Source organism: Caretta caretta, chromosome 7 (assembly GCF_965140235.1).
Source record: "Caretta caretta isolate rCarCar2 chromosome 7, rCarCar1.hap1, whole genome shotgun sequence".
In the NCBI taxonomy this organism is placed as follows: domain Eukaryota; kingdom Metazoa; phylum Chordata; order Testudines; family Cheloniidae; genus Caretta; species Caretta caretta.
In genome coordinates this window covers 90,779,612-90,798,591 of record NC_134212.1, presented here as the reverse complement: position 1 = coordinate 90,798,591, position 18,980 = coordinate 90,779,612, and the positions used below count along the sequence as shown (strand labels likewise).

The window sequence follows — 18,980 nt, the reverse complement described above, 5'->3', positions numbered from 1 at the left end:
GTGCTGGTCTCACACCAGAGATTAACCAAAATCTGGCTGTGCTCCTGTGACTATGAAGCAGCATGCTTTGCAAAGGACTTCTGCTTGGTTTCCATTACAAATGCAGCAGATTCTCTGAAGGTGTGTTTGCAGCTCCGGGATCAGAAAACAATAGAAGGGTTAACTCTGATTTAATGAGCTGCTGCACTACAACAAGGACACCATACTGTTGGATGTTTTCAGATAAGACAGGTTTCAGAGTAGCAGCCTTGTTAGTCTGTATTCGTAAAAAGAAAAGGAGTACTTGTGGCACCTTAGAGACTAACCAATTTATTTGAGCATGAGCTTTCGTGAGCTACAGCTCACTTCATCGGATGCATACTGTGGAAAGTATAGAAGATCTTTTATACACACGAAGCATGAAAAAATGGGTGTTTACCACTGCAAAAGGTTTTCTCTCCCCCACCCCACTCTCCTGTTTTTACCAGCTCTGTGGCAGGGAACATTACAAACTGTTTTTGGAACGTCAGGGCAGTTTACAGTCTGTTTCTTTTAGGTTCCAGGCCTTCTTTTCAGGCCCTGGCTGCAGGGATGCTGCGGGTTGGACACTTGCTCTGGTGGTGGCCACATACCTCCAGGCTTTGGTTGGTGGGACCCTTCTTCCCAGCATCAGCCCCCTGTCGGGTTAAGATCCCCCTCCCAGTCTGGCCTGCAAGGACCCTTGCTTGGGGTTGTCTTTCTGCGCTGGGCCCTTTTCTGGCCCCTTGGCTGGCCCCAGTTGCTCACCACACCTGGCTCCAGACTGCTCCAGCTCCACTGTTCTAGCTCCGGCTTCACTCTGCCTCATCACTGATGCTGCTGCTCTGCCTCCAGCCCCTTGGGCTGCTTCTCTAGCCCCTTTGGCTCTGCGGCTGCAGCTCTGCTCCCAACACAGGATCTGCTCTCTCTGAGCTGCTTTTCTGGCCCCGCTGGCTGGCATGACTCTGTTCCCTAGCTCAGCTTGGGCCCCTGCTCTCTCCTTAGCTCAGCCCCACTCTGTCTAACCCAGGCAATTCCAGCTCACAGGGAGGACGGGACCCACCCTGGCCTCCTGACTTGCTGATTAGCCTGTCAATCAGGCTGACCTGGAGTGTTGGCCTCTCCCCATTGCCCCTGGGGACTGTCAGTCTCAGGGGCCTGATTTCCCATTGATCCTTCCCCTTTTGGTACTGAAGCTAGCTAACCAAAACATCCTCACTGAATGTTAGTAAGGGGAGCCCCCTTACATAGGCATAAAATTCAGTCCGACAAACCTTTACACTGATGTTTAATTTCAAGAATGTGAACACTTCAATCTCTCTGGTCACTCGATTACAGACCTAAAAGTCGCAATATTACAACAAAAAACTTCAGAAACAGACTCCAACGAGAGACTACTGAATTGGAATTAATTTGCAAACTGGACACCATTAAATTAGGCTTGAATAAAGACTGGGAGTGGATGGGTCATTACACTAAGTAAAACTGTTTCCCCATGCTCATTTTCCCGCCTACTGTTACTCTCACCTTCTTGTCAACTGTTGGAAATCAGCCATCCTGATTATCACTACAAAAGGTTATTTTTTCTCCTGCTGATAATAGCTCACCTTTAATTGAACACTCTCATTATAGTGTGTATGGCAACACCCATTTTTCCATGTTCTGTGTGTGTGTGGTCCTACTGTATTTTCCACTGCATGCATCCAGTGAAGTGGGTTTAGCCCACGAAAGCTTATGCTCAAATAAATTTGTTAGTCTCTAAGATGCCACAAATACTCCTTGTTCTTTTTGCTGATACAGACTAACACAGCTACCACTCTGAAACCATTTCCATTCGTGTGAGTCTAGAGCAACTCCACTGTCTTCCATAGAATTGTTCCAGAATTTATGTACTTACCTGGGAGCAGGATTAGCTCCCTTATATGCATGGCTTGAGTCAGTTTATCATAGCCCTCTTTTATTATTTATCACCAATTTTCAATACAGGTTGCCTCGGGTAACAATAACTGCCTAAGAAAAGGTAGGGAAAAGCCAATGAATGCCATAAGTTAAAACATGGATTTTTTATAAACATATATTAGTTTATTCTTCTAAAAAGGGATTGAGGTTTTCAAGTAAGGCCAGAGCTAGTCTTTTTTGATTGGTCTCCCTGTGATGAATATTTATTCTCAGTTGTTTATTTTTTGAGGGACATGAAATAATAATTGCTGCTCTTGAAGGCTTTTTTGTAAACTTTCTGAACTTTATTTATTAATAATAACTTTAAAAATAACTTTATTTATTAAAACTTTTCATTCAAGCACAGAACTCCTAAATGACTGTTCACATTTAAATTTGAGTAGAGAGAGAGCTGGGTAAAATGTTTAAAATGTCTCTAATGAGCTTTATTTTTACTGTGAAATACAAATCTTAAAAATACATCTACTGACAAGAATGAACTTGTGCTCCAGAATTTTCACATTAGGGACCTGATACTACAGTCACTGATTGAGTGGGCAGGGTAGAGCCTTGGAAGCCAACCCAAATCTGTCAGGAAATCTGTCAGGACCCAACTACAAGTGTCAGGTTCAAGGTCAGATCTGAAAATGACTTGGCAATCTTGGTTAGGGTCAGCTGTCCTCAGGTCAGGTTTGAGTCTTTAAAATTAGGCTCAGGCAGACCTCTAGGGCATGTTCCTATTGACTCTGTTGGGACTCTGTGTGGGCATGAGAGTCAGTACAGTTCTAGTTGCGGGATCTGAACCTAGTAATGCAATTACTGGATTTGTGAATGCAAATCTAGGGTTTGGTAGATGTATGTGCATTTTTATGGGTAGACACGTAACCACCAACAAAATGTTGATTCTTACTTTACCACAGCAATATTACTGGCTTCAGTTTATATAGATTCTTCATGTAGCTTTTATTAACCCCGCCAAACTCTCACCCCCCCCCCCCCCCCAATTATTAGAGTTGCTCTTATGATAAAGCCCTGGCTGGGATGATTTAGTTGGTGTTGGTTCTGCACTGAGCAGGGGATCGGATTAGATGACCTCCTGAGGTCTCTTCCAACCCTAATATTCTATGATTCTATGATACAATTAAATGATACGATAAAAATGAGCCAACATGTCCTAGGCCTGACAGTTACTGGCATGCCTTCTGGTGAAGTTTTAAGAATAGGGTCTTTTGACATGTATTCTTCCAAGCTTTTTTCTCCTTTAGACAAGAAATCATCAGATGCCAAGTAAGGCTTTCACAAGGTTTATCTTATGTACTGAACATTTTGTTGTGAAAGCAGCATTTTAAAAACAGCTGTTCTGCTTGCTATGATTTATGTTGGAAGGGTGAGGGCAGCACTGTTCCTCCTTGGATGCCTGTCTATTGAAGTGAGATCTCTTTGGACACCTCTCGGTGTTGTTTTTCCAATAAGGGAAAGGAGCAGAACTGTTCAAGAATCTGGGGTAATTCTTGCCTTCCTTCTAACCTTGAATGTAACTAATGATTATGTTGTGTATGTATTGCATATCAATGACCAGTTTTTAAATAGGGCAGTAAATATAAATGCTTTCATAATGTGGTGTTGGAAATGTTCCCATGTTATACAGGGGTCAGATTCTGCTCGAATTAAAGTCAGTGAAGATTTGATATGGAATTCATTGCGAGAGGGTTGGGTCCAGTACACTGAAGGCTTCATACTCTGCAAAGAATCAGAAAATACATAAATGATAAGCCTATGATCTTCGTTACCTTCTCAGGCAAGATGCTGCAAACGCTAAGTATGAGTTGTGCTAAGTTTTACAACTATCTTTCAGAGCAATATTCTGATGATCCTCTTATAAGGGGGGAAAATGTGTATTTATCACATGCACACTGGTTGCCAGTTAAATTAGTATTTGCCAACAATCATCAGTTATCCCTATATCTCAAGTGGGTGATATCTGTGTGGTGACTTATGGCAAATGCTGACTTTTTAATGGCAATCTTTGTATATTAGAGCTCACTATTATTCGTTTCTGGGCTTAAAGTGCTCTTTTGGGTTGTTTAGGAACAGTTTTTGTAATTCTTGATAGTGCTCACACAGAGGGAGAAGAATTCTTTGTGGAATTAATAAGAAGGTAGCAAGGGAACTTATGAATATGTTTAAGTACTGGACCAAAGTATGTAATTTTGAAAACACATTTATTTTTGTGTATAGATAAGAAATGGTTGTAGTTCCATCTAGACGTACTTTAATGGGATGTCTCAAAATTTGATTTGGGGTGGGTAGGTACTTTCAGGGTTGTTGTTTGTTTGGTTTTTTTTACTGTTATGTGAACATTGTGCTTCACAGTACAATATCTCTTTTAGGGATAAGGGTTGCTTTAAATGTTGTCTTTATTACTGGTGGGATGTTGCATACTTTTATTATTGTTGTTATAAAACATGCTTTATTGCACAGTGATGTTAGTGAGGTCATTTGTTTTGCAATTAAGTTACAAATCCTCTGGAATCTACTGTGCATCTCTACTCTTACACATTTATGGGCAAATTCATAGAGGCCACTGTCAAAAGACAGTTACCAACTAATGGCTAAGTAAATGAAGATAGTTGATATTTAGTCACTTTTTTTAAAATATGTATGTTTCTTTTTCTTTTTTTCTTTATGCTTTTGCATGCTGCGTGACATCCTAAATTGTGATTTAGGCACATGCTTACCTTCTTTACTGAATGGGGAGCCAAGTGCTGTGGGTATAGAATGCCTTCTACCTGGTGAAAATATATTTGTGCCGTTTGCAAAGTTGCTTTGTTCATCTTTTTTTTTTTTTTTTAAAAGTGTGATCAATCTATACTATCACAGTAACACAGAGATGGTTGTAAATATTTGTATTTTTATAAGAAAGCATCAGTCACAAAATTACATTTCAGCAGTTTAGTTTAGTTTACTGGGATGGAAAAGGGATAAAAATAAGCACATGCAGTAATAAATGTATACAGCTATTTTTATATATTTTAAAATATATTTGTATCTCATGTTCTTTGATATACTGTGAACGTTGTCATTTAATTTGATTTCTGAAGTTAATGTTTGGTGGTCTGTTTTCTGCTGCAAAGGTTCTCCAAATGAAAAGGCAGTCACTCAGCTTCTCTGTGCTAAAGTTTCAGTGCAGGTTACTATAGAGGAGGAAACATCACTGTCTTAGTCATCAATCGGCAAACTATTTGTGCAATTCTGCATTTCTTACACTGAGACTATTTGGTAAATTAGTCAACTTGAGCAGGGATTGCAGAATCTGGCTCTCTATTAAAATTTTGGTAGTCTCACTATCCACTTCTGTAGACATTACATCACTTTCAATTGAAATGTAAAGCCATTTGCAGTAGAACTTTGAAGAAATGGTGTATTCTGATGATGGAAAAATCAAAATCAGCATCTTCACAACTTGTGAGAGTTATGATGATCTGTAAACTAAATACAACTGACAAATGCTTAATTACCAAAAGTTTTTATTTGTGCGTATGATCTGTAGTTATGATTATCATATTATTTGCAGTTATCAGTGCATGCACCAGTGTCTTCTGTAGAACCGATTGCTGATTCATGAGGTTTATTACAGTAACTGAACTATGAATAATTCTGTGTATATGGTCTGAAGCCAGAAGTAAACATTTTCATGTTATTAAAACAGCATTGTTAATATGTACTGAAGTTATCCAATTAAAAGTCCCAAAAAGGATCGGTTCATTTTTTTCAGATGTTTGTATCAGTAAGTCAAAAGACTGTTTTATCTTGGAAAAATGTTTAAAATAGTGGAGACTAGTACAATTGCGTACATAAGGGGATGGGAAAAGTTACTAAGTTACCAAGTAGCAGCCTTGTTAGTCTGTATTCGCAAAAAGAAAAGGAGTACTTGTGGCACCTTAGAGACTAACCAATTTATTTGAGCATAAGCTTTCGTGAGCTGTGAGCTGTAGCTCACGAAAGCTTATGCTCAAATAAATTGGTTAGTCTCTAAGGTGCCACAAGTACTCCTTTTCTTTAAGTTACCAAGTTACTTTGTTCAGAACCAGTTTTACTCTTTCAGAGCCTAGTTCTACTTGCCTCATGGGGTTAATCGGTTACAGGTAGTTCATAAGGTGACTCACCTCTACATCAGTGTAGAGTAGAATCTTCTCAATATAGGAGTTGAAATATTTCTCATACAGCTACTGGCTTGAGAACTAATCCTACTAGTCTGAGTGAAAATTTCTTGCACTGCTACCTTCCCTTTCCTCCCCACACCACTTAATAGGGTCCTCTTCACTGCTACAAGTTGCAGTGTCTGCCTACTTTGTTCTTTTCCAGTATTTCTTGCCAGGTGTCTCTTCCTGGCATAGGGTAGAAGAGGGTGCTGCCATCACTGTTCCTTGTCAGCTGTATTGGGCTCTCTGCTTCTTAGTTCCATCCTTAGGCACAGAGCTGGACCATGATGGAGAGAAGTTTTGAGGCAGACACACCTCCTGTGCATCTTTTGGGGAGGAATCTAGCCTTGCCAACCGCTATCTTCCTGCCTGTGTATATAAGCAAACTGTATAAAGGGGAGGTAAGCTAACTCATCAAAAACAGTTGAAAAGTACAGATTGTCCAAGGGAATCTGGTTCAAAAAGATGGAGTAAAAATAAAAAAACAAATTCTGTCCCCGAAGGTAATACATAACTGTTAAACAGATTTCAGTGGGAAATATATACACACATCTTCAAGCAGAATATTTTGTCCAGAAAGTTTAACTCTTTTTTTTTTCTTTCACTTTTTGAGTCTGACATTCAAGTTGTTTCTTTAGGCTTCCTGCAAAAATCTTGCATCATGTCTTGAATGTTCAAATCTGGGTTACTTCAGTGAGGAATAAGTTCCAAATCTGAAGGCCCCTAATGAAGAAAGCGGTACCAGCATCTCCCCTCTTATTTTTAAGTGAAGGGCTCTTGCTCATTGCTTAAGCTGATCTCGGGTGTGCAGCTTTGCATGGGGAGAGGCAGTCTCTAAAGTAGGCAGGTTCGACCTATGGTTTGACCTATGGCTTTATAGGTCAAAACAAACTCCTTAAATTCTGCATGGAAACCAATAGATTCTTTTGTTAGTGACATTGGTCAGCTGAGTATTTTCTTGCTGGATACTTTGCTGTGAAGTACATATGTGCTTGGGGAACATAAATAAAATCTCATGCAAGTGAAAATCATTCAGAAAATTACTTACCCAATTGTATGTGTTACAATTATTTAAGGTTGACTACAGTTCCTTGTTCTGTCACTTGTTACAGTGTACAGGAAGGTAGACATGCTTAAATGTACGTTCTTGTGTGTGTTTGGGCATCTGTGTTTGTACAGCCTATTTTGGGCTTTCTGTATTATCATATTAATAGTTACCCATTAACATGGAAGAAAATGTGCACTGTTCAGTTGATATCTCTCTCTAGAGGGTTGATGTCCATGAAGTTAACCGATCTGTAGAAGTATTAGAGGCCAACCTTGCAAAAAGTGAAATAAGAGGAAAGCTGCAGCAATATATTATAAATGCTGTATTATGGGAATGATGATTAACCACCTCACCCCCAACTGTCTATATATTAGCTTTCAGACTACGAGATGCTGATATCTACAATAGAGCAAAGTAAGTAGGTATGCTGCAAGACATGGCTGACACAAATAGGAATTGAGACATTTTTTAAAATCACTGTATCTTCTACAAGGATATTATTTGCCTTTCTAAAATCACATTCCTGTATTTAAGAACCATACCAAAGTGGATGACAAACTACTGGAGATACCAAACAAAAAAGTTAAAAACTAATCACTTTTGCCATGACAGAGTCCTCATTTTATTTGGATTGTATGAAAGAGCATATCTATGCTTAGGGAAGTGGAACATTAAACTTAAATCAACATAATAGGTAAATAAGTATAACAAAGTTCAAACACCCATATATGCTGTACAGTGGAAACCTCACCTAATCATCAAAATAGAGAAAAGATTGGAGGGGAGGGTGGGGAGATAATTCCAACTGCCTTTCCCACCGAGGGAAAAGAAGGGTATCATACTTATTCAATAATTATTTAAAAGCATAGTAAAAGTATTCCCTTAATAACAGACACAATTGAGGTTGTGAAATGCAAAAAATAGGGAAGTGGGGAATAACAAATGAGGCCAACTTAAAAAAAAACTTGTAATATTTAAGTCAGAAGAATGATTAGAGAAGCAGGGAGAGAGTTTCAGTCTTTAGGGCTCATTGCAGGAAAGGCAAGCTAATCAGGGACATGATGCTGAGATTCCTAAAATGCAAGTGGTATCAGAGTGCAGATAAATGTCAGCTAGGCTCTAATATAGGTGAGACTTACACAATTCAGGGCCTTAAAAACTATTTATGCCAATTTAGAGACAGTGTGAATGTAATATGATTGCTCAAATCAGCTGTTGTAGGCTGAGCAAGCTGCCAATGACAGAGAGAGGATGGAACTGCAATAATCAAGCCTCCTGATCATGAGGGCATGTTTTGCTGATTCATTACAGGTTAAATAACTCTGTGTATGCTGTACCTGACATGGTTTATCATTGACAGAGGATGGTCAAGGTTAAGCCAACATCCTTATTTTTCTTCATTACATCTGCATGAGTTCTCTTGAGTACGTCATTGGGGTCCAGGTGCAGCTGTAGTTGAATAGTTGGTGTTTCTCCATCAGCACAGTAGAACAGGAAAGTGGATTCTGAAGAGTAAACTATTCAATTGGTGGGCTTTGTAGGCATCAGTATTAAATTGGCTAAAAATATTCAGGGCTTAAATGCTATACTTAGTGTGTGTGTGTGTGTTTATTATATATATATTTCTGAAGTCATTTACATGGCAGAAAGAAATTGAAGGGACAGTCAATTTATTTTTGACTAATTTAAAAAAAATCCAGTTTCTGTCAGAGTACCTTTTAAATAATATGCTCTGAAAGTATTTGTAAGCAGTTATTTAAAAGTACGTAAGGGTTTTTTGCTTTTTGGTTGATATTTACAAAGTCTATTAGCAGTGGAGGAACTGTTTACCTATGCAGAGGAGACATTGAAACGGTACACAAAGTGTTGGAGGGTACGTCTACACTGCAATTAGACACCTGCAGCTGACCTGTGCCAGCTAAGTTGGCTTGTGGGGCTCGGGCTGTTGAACTGCAGTGAAGATATTCAGGCTCGGAGTGCAGCCCAGGCCCTGGGACCTTCCCATTTTGCAGGGTCCTAGAGCTTGGGCTGCAGCCCGAGTCTGAACATCAACATTGCAATTAAATAGCCCCTTAACCCAAGTAAGCCCCATGAGCCAAAGTGAGCTGTATGGGCCAGCCATGGGTTTTTAATTGCAGTTTAGACATACCCAGAGAGACAAGGTGGATGAGGTAATATCTTTTATTGGACCATCTTTTATTGGTGAGGGAGACAAACGTTTGAGGTTACCCAGAGCTCTTTAGGTTTGTCAAAGTATTCTCAAATATGCAGAATAAACAAGGTGGAAAAAAAAGAAATCTTTTTGTTAATTTCTGAGTTATAGTACTCATAGGTCAAGTACAGACGGTACAAAACTTTCAGACAAATGTGAGTTTTTTTCCAAATAGATAGTGACTCTGTAAAGATAAAAGGAAGAGACTACTGAGGATGCCCCAAAAGTTAATGTTACAAACTAACTTTACACAAGCCTCAAGTTAAAATGCTGCATAAGTTTTAGGTTCAGAAATTTATTACAAACCAAAGTCTGTCTTAGGGCATGGCTACACTTGGGAGTTAGATCGCATTAAAGCAGCCCAGTACGCTCTAATTCACAATGCGTCCATGCTGGCAAAGCACGTAGAGCGCTCTAACTCTGCAGCTAAAGCGCTCCTGGTACTCCACCTCAGTGAGTGGAATAACATTTGATGCGCCCCCGCTGGAGCGCTGCGGCGCCAGTGTGGACGTCCTGGCCTGTTAGTGCACTCTGATCGGCCTCCAGAAGTGTGCCACAATGCCTGTTCCAGCCACTCTGATCATCACTTTGAACTCTACTGCCCTGCCCTCAGGTGACCAACCATCAGACCCGCCCTTTAAATTCTCTGGGAATTTTGAAAATCCCCTCCCTGTTTGCTCAGCCAGGCGTGGAGTGCTCTCAGTGAATCTTTCCAGGTGACCATGCCTCCAAGCTCCGGGCAGTCCCCAGTATGGAGCAGTGGCAAGGTGCTGGACCTCATCAGTGTTTGGGGGGAGGAAGCTGTCCAGTCCCAGCTACGCTCCAGCCATAGGAATTACGATACCTTCGGGCAGATCTCAAGGGACATGATGGAAAGGAACCATGACTGTGATGCTCTGCAGTGCAGCATTAAAGTGAAGGAGATGCAGAATGCCTACTACAAAGCCCACGAGGCAAACAACTGCTCCGGTGCTGCCCTTGCGACCTACTGTTTCTACAAAGAGCTGGACGCGATACTTGGGAGCGACCCTACCTCCACTCCGAGTACCACCATGGACACCTCAGAGCCGAGTGCAACAGGGCAGGAGGAGGAGCAGCAAAGTGGGAGCGAGGGTACTGAGGAGGAGGAAGATACCCCAGTATCCCTAGAAGCATGCATCCAGGAGCTGTTCTCAAGCCAGGAGGAAGGTAGCCAGTCGCGGTGGTCGGTGCTTGGGGAAGGGCAAACATCAGAGGAGGTTCCTGGTAAGCGGCTTTTATTTTGGAAAGGAAGTTATTAGGTGCGGGCTCTTGGGATGAGGAGGGTTAGGGCTGCATGCATGCTTATATGCGGAATAGGGCGTTGATGTGCTCTCTCAAATCACAGTAATCGGACTCAGTGATCTCTTCAAAGGTCTCAGCCAGAACTTGGACAATGCGCTTGTGCAGGTTTCTTGGGAGAGCCACTGTGGTCCTTGTCCCAGTCAGGCTAATGTGTCTGCACCACTGTGCTGTGAGGGGCGGGGGACCATTGCTGCACACAGGAAGCCGCATTGCAGTAGAAGACCCTCCCTTGCTTCCCAGGTCACCCTCAGCAGCAAGATACCTTCCAGGATGAACTCCTGTGGAAAATGTGGGGACAGTTTTTGGTATAGGGACCCCTGCAGCTGTTGGCTCTCCCCAAGGCACAGAAACCCAGAGGACAGTACAGCCATGAAAGAATCATTCCCCCTTGACCCTATGCTTACTCACCATTTTGGTGCTCCTAGGGGTTATGTGCACTCGCTTTGGGACAGGCAAATTATGCGATTGTGTAGACTGTGCTTGCCCTCCTTTAAGTATGGGGGAATCATTGCTCTGTCTGGCGTGAACAATTCTGCCTTGGTTAAGTGTTACATTTTGCCTTTACAGATGCAACCTTGAGATCTCAGCTGTCCGTGTTATCACTGGCCGAGAGGCTGCAAAGAATCAGGAAGAGGCCACGTAGAAGCAAAGAGGACATGCTGCATAAAGTCATGCAGCACTCCCTTAATGAAAATCAAAAAGTTCAGGAGTGGTTGGAGAGTGTAAGGAGGGTCCGCCAGCAGAACGTGGATCGCCGGCACAAAGCACAGAGCTGCTGATAAGCATCATGGAGCGCCAAGCAGACTCGATCCAGGTGTGTGTAGCCATGCAGGCGGAGCACTACTGCGCCCCACCTTCGCAGCCCTTGTCCCAAAACTGTTTCCCTTGTTCCCCCATGTCACCTCCAACCCACTTTCCCCCGCAATATAGGGCCAGGGCATCCACACTGGTACCGCAGCGCCCCAGCGGGGGCGCATCAAACATTATTCCACTCACTGAGGTGGAGTACCAGCAGCGCTGTAGCCGCGGAGTCAGATCGCTCTACGTGCCTTGCCAGTGTGGACGGGGAGTGAGGTACAGCACTCTCGGTGGCTTTCTTGTGCTGTAACTCGCAAGTGTAGCCAAGGCCCCAACTTCTCAAGCGCTCCCAAGACACAGTACTGCAGACTGGAGATTTTTACTTACTTGATCAAGCTATCCTATTTTTCTCTCCTCTCCCCTTCACAGCTTGTTTAATCACACTACTTTCACACAAAACACAGCCATAACAACAGGGACATTTTAAAAATAGCTTGTGACTTTGAGGAAGAGCAACATGTGAAACGTACATCATTGTGGCAGCATAAATTCTGCTAGTGTGAGTACAGAAGCTAAAAGTGAGCTTTAAAGTATTGACAATATAACTTAAATGTGAAATTTCACTATTTAATTCGTGATCAAACTTCAGTCACTTTGGGAGAGAATTTGGGATGGAAATTGGTAGGTATGAATCTCTCTCTCTCTTTTATTCCATTGCTATCCCTCTTTCTTTGCCCTTTTCCCATTGAAATATTTGTTATAACTAGGGCTGTCAGTTAATCTCAGTCAATGCCTGCGATTAACTGAGAACAAAATTAACGCGTTAATAGCATACATCTGGTCGGAGGGAGGCATGGGCTGCAGAGGGACTTGTCAGTGTCCAGTCAGATGCAGTAACCCAGTCTGCCTCCGGAGGGTGGGAAGAGGAGAGAAAAGAAGAGAAAGTGGCTCCCATTCCGGCACCGGCAGAGAGGTAGGGATCTTGAACCCACCATTGCCTCCAATTGGGCCCTTACTCTGGGGACTGACCCCTTCTTCCTGTGCCATGCCCCAAGACTCCACTAAAGGAGGAACAAGAAGTAGGACTGAGTGGACTTGTAGACTCTAAAATTTGACATTGTTTTATTTTTCAGTGCACTTAGATGTGGGGAAAAAAAATCTACTTTTCTAAGTTCATGATAAAGAGATTGCACTACAGAATTTATATGAGGTGAATTGAAATACTGTTTCTTTTTGTTTTTTATAGCGCAAATATTTTTAATAAAAAATAATACAAATTGAGCACTGTAAACTTTGTGTTCTGTGTTGTAATAGAAATCAATATATTTGAAAACGTAGAAAATATCCAAAATATTTAAATAAAAGGTATTCTATTACTGTTTAGCAGTGTGATTAAAACTGTGATTAATTGTGATTAATTTTTTTATCTCACGATTAATCATGATTAACTTTTTAATTGCTTGACAGTCCTAATTATAACAATAATAATAATATATATATATATATATATATACACACACACACACACACATTATTCATAAGCAAGGGGAGACCAAATGCCTTGACAAACTAAATAGAAACTTTGACTAGCAGCCCTTCTACTGTGAGGCATAACTTTGTTTCAGTAACTGAAAATTATGCTTTCCTCTTTTAGCCAGGTCATATTGTGAGAAATTTTACTTGCACAGCTCTAGAAATAAAACTAACTGGAAATTCCTGCGTCCACAAAACCTGACCTTGAATGTATTTGTTCTTTTGTACACTCATCCGTGCTCAGAACAGTAACTAATTTATACTGGTGTGTAGTTTTTTTCATGCAAAGCTTCTATTTTTATGCGTAGGGGAGGAGAGGTTGCTATAACTTTTCTGAGGATGTCATATATATCTTCATTTAGTGTGGCCCTTAGGGGTTACAAGTGAAACTAAGCAGAATAGATATTTTGGAAGTAAATATGGTGTAGAAAACAATTAGTGAAGGACTAGATTAAGGGAGTAGTAAATCACTGTAATACAAAAAGAAAAGGAGTACTTGTGGCACCTTAGAGACTAACCAATTTATTTGAACATGAGCTTTCGTGAGCTACAGCTCACTTCATCGGATGCATACCGTGGAAACTGCAGCAGACTTTATATATACACAGAGAATATGAAACAATACCTCCTCCCACCCCACTGTCCTGCTGGTAATAGCTTATCTAAAGTGATCATCAGGTTGGGCCATTTCCAGCACAAATCCAGGTTTTCTCACCCTCCACCCCCCCACACAAATTCACTCTCCTGCTGGTGATAGCCCATCCAAAGTGACAACTCTTTACACAATGTGCATGATAATCAAGTTGGGCTATTTCCTGCACAAATCCAGGTTTTCTCACATCCCCCCCACCCCCATACACACACAAACTCACTCTCCTGCTGGTAATAGCTCATCCAAACTGACCACTCTCCAAGTTTAAATCCAAGTTAAACCAGAACATCTGGGGGGGGGGGTAGGAAAAAACAAGAGGAAATAGGCTACCTTGCATAATGACTTAGCCACTCCCAGTCTCTATTTAAGTCTAAATTAATAGTATCCAATTTGCAAATGAATTCCAATTCAGCAGTTTCTCGCTGGAGTCTGGATTTGAAGTTTTTTTGTTTTAAGATAGCGACCTTCATGTCTGTGATTGCGTGACCAGAGAGATTGAAGTGTTCTCCGACTGGTTTATGAATGTTATAATTCTTGACATCTGATTTGTGTCCATTTATTCTTTTACGTAGAGACTGTCCAGTTTGACCAATGTACATGGCAGAGGGGCATTGCTGGCACATGATGGCATATATCACATTGGTGGATGTGCAGGTGAACGAGCCTCTGATAGTGTGGCTGATGTTATTAGGCCCTGTGATGGTGTCCCCTGAATAGATATGTGGGCACAATATATAAAGTCTGCTGCAGTTTCCACGGTATGCATCCGATGAAGTGAGCTGTAGCTCACGAAAGCTCATGCTCAAATAAATTGGTTAGTCTCTAAGGTGCCACAAGTACTCCTTTTCTTTTTGCGAATACAGACTAACACGGCTGTTACTCTGAAACCTGTCACTGTAATACAGTACACCTCTTAAATTGCTAGCTTGAGCTTTGTGATGATAAAGTAGTTAATATACAATGGCTTTTGGTTGGTGTGAACTGAGCTGGGGATCTCTTTCAAACTAGATGGCATTCATGTCACAGCTACTCTCGAATTGTCAGCAGAAGGAACTGAGTGGACATGGAGATTAAGCTACTCTTCAATTTCCTGAGGTGGAGTATCCAGCTGAAGGTTGGAAATGGTGTAGGGAAATTTGTCCTACTGTTCATGCTGTACTGATTTTCAGATAGAACTACAGTCTGTATGGTTGTCAGTTTGGCACACTTTGAGGCCTGAACTCACTAAAATATAAATAGATTTAATAAATGTGATTAATTTTCCATTTCAGTTTTGTACTGACCTATTTGCAAATTATTTTTTGATATATGAAGGAGGGGAGATAGCTCACACCTGAAAAGCAATGTGATTTTGTTTCAGGGATGTTTGCAGGGGGTGGAGGTAAAATGTGGCCTTTTAAGATAAAGACCAAACTTCCCTGGAGTTCAGAAGACTTTTCACTCTCTTTTTTTCATTGCACACTGAAGCTCGCAACTTAAAATACAACATTAGGGTTTTCACTGGAAATACTTCAGGAAACACTGCAGATATTTTGATATGTTGGTTTTCTGCATGCTCTGTGTTACACAAAACAGATTAGGCAATCCAGTGTAACCTTGTTTTTGCTTGTGTAAAGAAAAATGGAAAGCTAAGCTGTAGTTTTTAGTGTCATGTGCTGGATTTTTGATTGGAATGGTGCTGAAATATTTGCAATGGAATATATTTCCTTTTTTGTATGCTGTATAAAGCAATTGTTCTTTTTAAAGAAAAAGTAACACTGTAAATACTCTATTAGCAGTCTGATTCAGAACCTGCCTTTTCATAGGAAAGGTGTGCATGACTGTTTGTCAGTGTCAGAAGTAAAGTGATGTTTAACCAGTTTGTAAACTGTGTGGGGTTCAAATCCTTGAGAGCCTTGTTTTTTTCTGTTAAATGTACCTCAGCTACATGGTTCAAGTACTGTAAGTAGCTTCAGGTTCTTGTATAGTTGGAGTCAAGCGTGTTTCTCTTTGGAATTAGTTTGCTCTCCTCCTAGGAATGCTAAGCACTCCTTAAAGAATCTGTTTCATTAGAGTTACCATACGTCCGTATTTTCCCAGACATGTCCGGTTTTTTGGTTTTTAAATCGCTGTCCGGGAGGAATTTTAAATATCTTAAAAATGTCTGGGATTTTGTCGTTATTATTTTTCCCCAAAGACGAGTTGATCATTCAAGAAAGAGAGTGATTGTTGATCAGTCGAGGGTGTGCCCGCTTTTTCGCCCTAGCTCCCAGCGCTTGCACAGTGAAACAGCTGTTTCGCGCAGCTGGGAGGGAGTGGGGAGCAGGGGGAAAGTGGTGTGCTCGGGGAGGAGGCGAGGCCAGGGTGGGAATTTGGGGAAGGGGTCCAATGGAATAGGGAGGGGGCGGAGTTGGGGTGGGGACTTTGGGGAAGGGGTTGGAATGGGGGCGAGGAAAGGGTGGAGTTGGGGCAGGGGGACGCAAGCAAATCCCCTACCCCCTTTGGAGTGTCCTTTTTTTGAATGTTCCAATATGGTAACCCTAGTTTCATAGTAAAGATTCCTTCAACTGCTTCTCTTTTTTTTTTACATGTTACAAAATGTCTTCTGTCGCAGCGCCTGCTTGCTTATTTAGTCTCCTTAACTGCCCCAGATCTACTCCAGTTGAAGTCAGAAGTAGAAAAGTAGGCAAATTTTGGAGACAGCACAAATTAAAGCTTCATTTTGTATATTTGAATGTTCTATAGAGAAATAGCTTGTGTCATGTCTTAGCAAGCTTTTACTGTAATGAAAGAAATATGGTGAAAAGTATTTTTGTGCAGTGCTGGCCATCCAGTGAATTTTTTTTGGCATTTTTCTTTAATTTCAAAAGTGTATTATTTAGTAGCATTTTGCTGCAAATCTATATGGTAGAGCTACTGCAATAGCAGAAATTGTTTACACATCACTACTTTAGAAGAGGACAAGCTTTTTGTCCCCTTGTTTATTTTGCTAATATGTTTTTAAAATGGTAGTGTTGGGGATGGAGGGTAATGGCCAATTTGACTGCTCATGGAAGAGTGTGACTGGTGGGTCTAGCTGTGGTTGGGCATTGCTTAAATTCATTGGCAGAGTTACAGGAAATTAAGCCCCAAGAAGGTCTGTAGACAGAAGAAGAGCATTTCTCCTTTGCATCTTACCAAACTGAAGTGAAGAAGATCTGAATAATTGAGGGGCCACTCAATCTTACAGAAAAAATGTGTTTAATTGTACTGCAGGAGCAGTGTATTCAGAGGAGAGACTCAAGGGTGTTGGTTTTCTATAAATGGGTACCCTGGTATTTGGTAAGAAAGTGCACCCATGTTGCTTCCCTCAGTCCTCCTCATTCCTGGTTTCTCTGTTTTGTGCCTCTGCAATTCACTTGAATCAGGGTAAATACCTTGATCAGGGTTTAAGGGATTGCGCTCTGTGCAAACTACAAACTATTGTTGGTAGTAGAATGGGTCAGGGAAGGAGACACCACTAAATGGGAAAGCTTTGAACTCTAGAAACAGGGCCTCTCTTGATGCTCCTGGAACTGTAACATCCTTAATATTCCTGCTGTCTGACTTTATAGGACCAGGATGGCGAATTTAAGTTGTACCAAATTATAGGTCTCTTATGTTGAAAAATGTCCAGTGCAGAATACTAAGCTCCTTGTCACTGATGATAGTCTTAGTGTTTAAAACTCTGGTCTTCAGAGAACATTTTTCTGTAATAGTTTCTTTCACATGTTATGTGTGTTACTTTGTTGCTTTTGGGATGGATATGAATGTTTAAGATGTGTGTTTGGGTATACAAAGGTTAAATTTCATTACCCAGAGTTAAATTAAGTTCAGGAGTGTGGGAAACTTTCTTGCTCCATATGTGTACAGAACCCACTCTGTGGTAAACTCTCACATAGAAGGATTGTGCTTGAACTGCTGCAGCACACTATCCTTCCTCTACAACACCAGAGTGACACAAACACTTTATACTAGTCTTTCCGTCAGTACCTCTCAGCAGCCCTGGAACATTTAATCCTTTGTTGGGAGAGGACAGAAAAGACAAAATGAATAGAAGAGACCAAGTGACCTCATCTTTCTTGTTTGCTAATTTCTCTCTCTCTCTCTCTCCTGCTGAGCTCTAACCACCTCTCTTTCTTCTTCTCAGCCCCTCACTCTCACCTGGTTCCTTTCCCTCCCAGTACAGACATGCTTTGGTCTTCTCTAGTTTAAACAACCCACCCTTGATGCTTTCTTTCAAATAATCACCCAATCCCTCTTCTTTCCATTCATCTTCAGATTTATTGAACATGCTGTTAATTCCCAGGGAAACTGTGCCTCTGACCCCTCCTGGTCTTTCCATGTGCATGCCCTCTAGGTCTCAGGCCTCAGACTGTCACCTTCCTCTTGGGATGGAATCATCCAATTCTCCCACCCTCAGATGTGGTGGCAGGTTGTAGTGTTCTGTGTATCAACTGTGATCACCTCACCAAGTCTGACTTATGTCCAGACCCTGTTGTTCTGTTCTCTTTGGGGCAATGACCATGTAATCAGTGACCAAACAACCTCCTAAAGCAAAGCATTATTTATTTAGAGCTAAAGCACTTCAGAGACAACATATCTTAAAAATAATAAAATAGGCTGTCAGAGGGTTGCTGCACCTGTATTCCCTTTCCTTGGTCCCTTGAGGACACCCACTTAAAGGTTTCCTGCTCCTGGGCAGAGACTTGTATCTTACTCTGTCCTGACCAAGGGTTTTAAGGCTGCACAGCTCCCTGGATTTAAAGACTACCTAAATAGGCCAGTGCCTGTGCTTTGCTTTCTCTCCAAAGGCTATGATAACTATATTGCCCACAGTTATAAGTTACTACACAGATTCTTCTGAGCAAGCACATTTATTCTTAAGGTAAAAGCATTACAGTGAAAGCATAAAAAAAATACAAGTTCCTATACACATGCTAAAAGCTTACCATAGGTCACCCATCAATACTGTGGGCCTCTAGTAGATCAAGTTCTTCCAAACCTTCTGCAAAGATTGGAGGCTCCTCCCCACCCTTGGACAGAAAGTGCTGTCTGAATGCTGGATCAGAAAGAAGGCCTGAATCAGTTGAAATTCAGGATATTTATCCAAAGGTCCTTCTTTTGTCTGTTGGCCACTAGAGAATCCAGCTTGAACCACAATATGCAAGCCTCCCCTGGTGGTGATACTTCTCTCGGGAGCTTATAATCTGGTTGATTTGCCTTAATCACCATCCACTATTTTTTAGATCCTGGAGGAGCTGTGGTAATCCATCCCAC

General features: G+C 41.3%; 2 protein-coding genes and 1 long non-coding RNA gene across 11 annotated transcripts in view; 2 read left to right on the top strand and 1 right to left on the bottom strand.

Annotated features, from left to right (window-relative positions):
• The window catches only part of SGMS1 (sphingomyelin synthase 1), a 208,142-nt gene that overhangs the window by 13,059 nt on the left and 176,103 nt on the right, over positions 1 to 18,980 (top strand). The window lies entirely within an intron of this gene.
• Positions 9,235 to 12,144, top strand: LOC125639565 (uncharacterized). The gene is made up of 3 exons (XM_048856973.2): positions 9,235 to 10,642; positions 11,288 to 11,534; positions 11,948 to 12,144. Exons 1-2 carry the CDS (start codon positions 10,120 to 10,122, stop codon positions 11,497 to 11,499), a joined length of 735 nt encoding a protein of 244 aa, XP_048712930.2. The 5' UTR covers positions 9,235 to 10,119; the 3' UTR covers positions 11,500 to 11,534; positions 11,948 to 12,144.
• LOC142072808 (uncharacterized) overlaps positions 18,657 to 18,980 on the bottom strand; it is a 40,857-nt gene continuing 40,533 nt past the window's right edge. The window contains exon 3 of the long non-coding RNA XR_012669382.1: positions 18,657 to 18,762. This is a non-coding gene — a long non-coding RNA (uncharacterized LOC142072808). The remainder of the gene's footprint in view (positions 18,763 to 18,980) is intronic.

Bases quoted from the DNA above. Each gene is read 5' to 3' on its own strand.
- LOC125639565 (XM_048856973.2), top strand. From the start codon at position 10,120: ATGCCTCCAAGCTCCGGGCAGTCCCCAGTATGGAGCAGTGGCAAGGTG. The intron at 10,643-11,287 runs GTAAGCGGCTTT...TTGCCTTTACAG, and splicing joins AACATCAGAGGAGGTTCCTG to ATGCAACCTTGAGATCTCAG.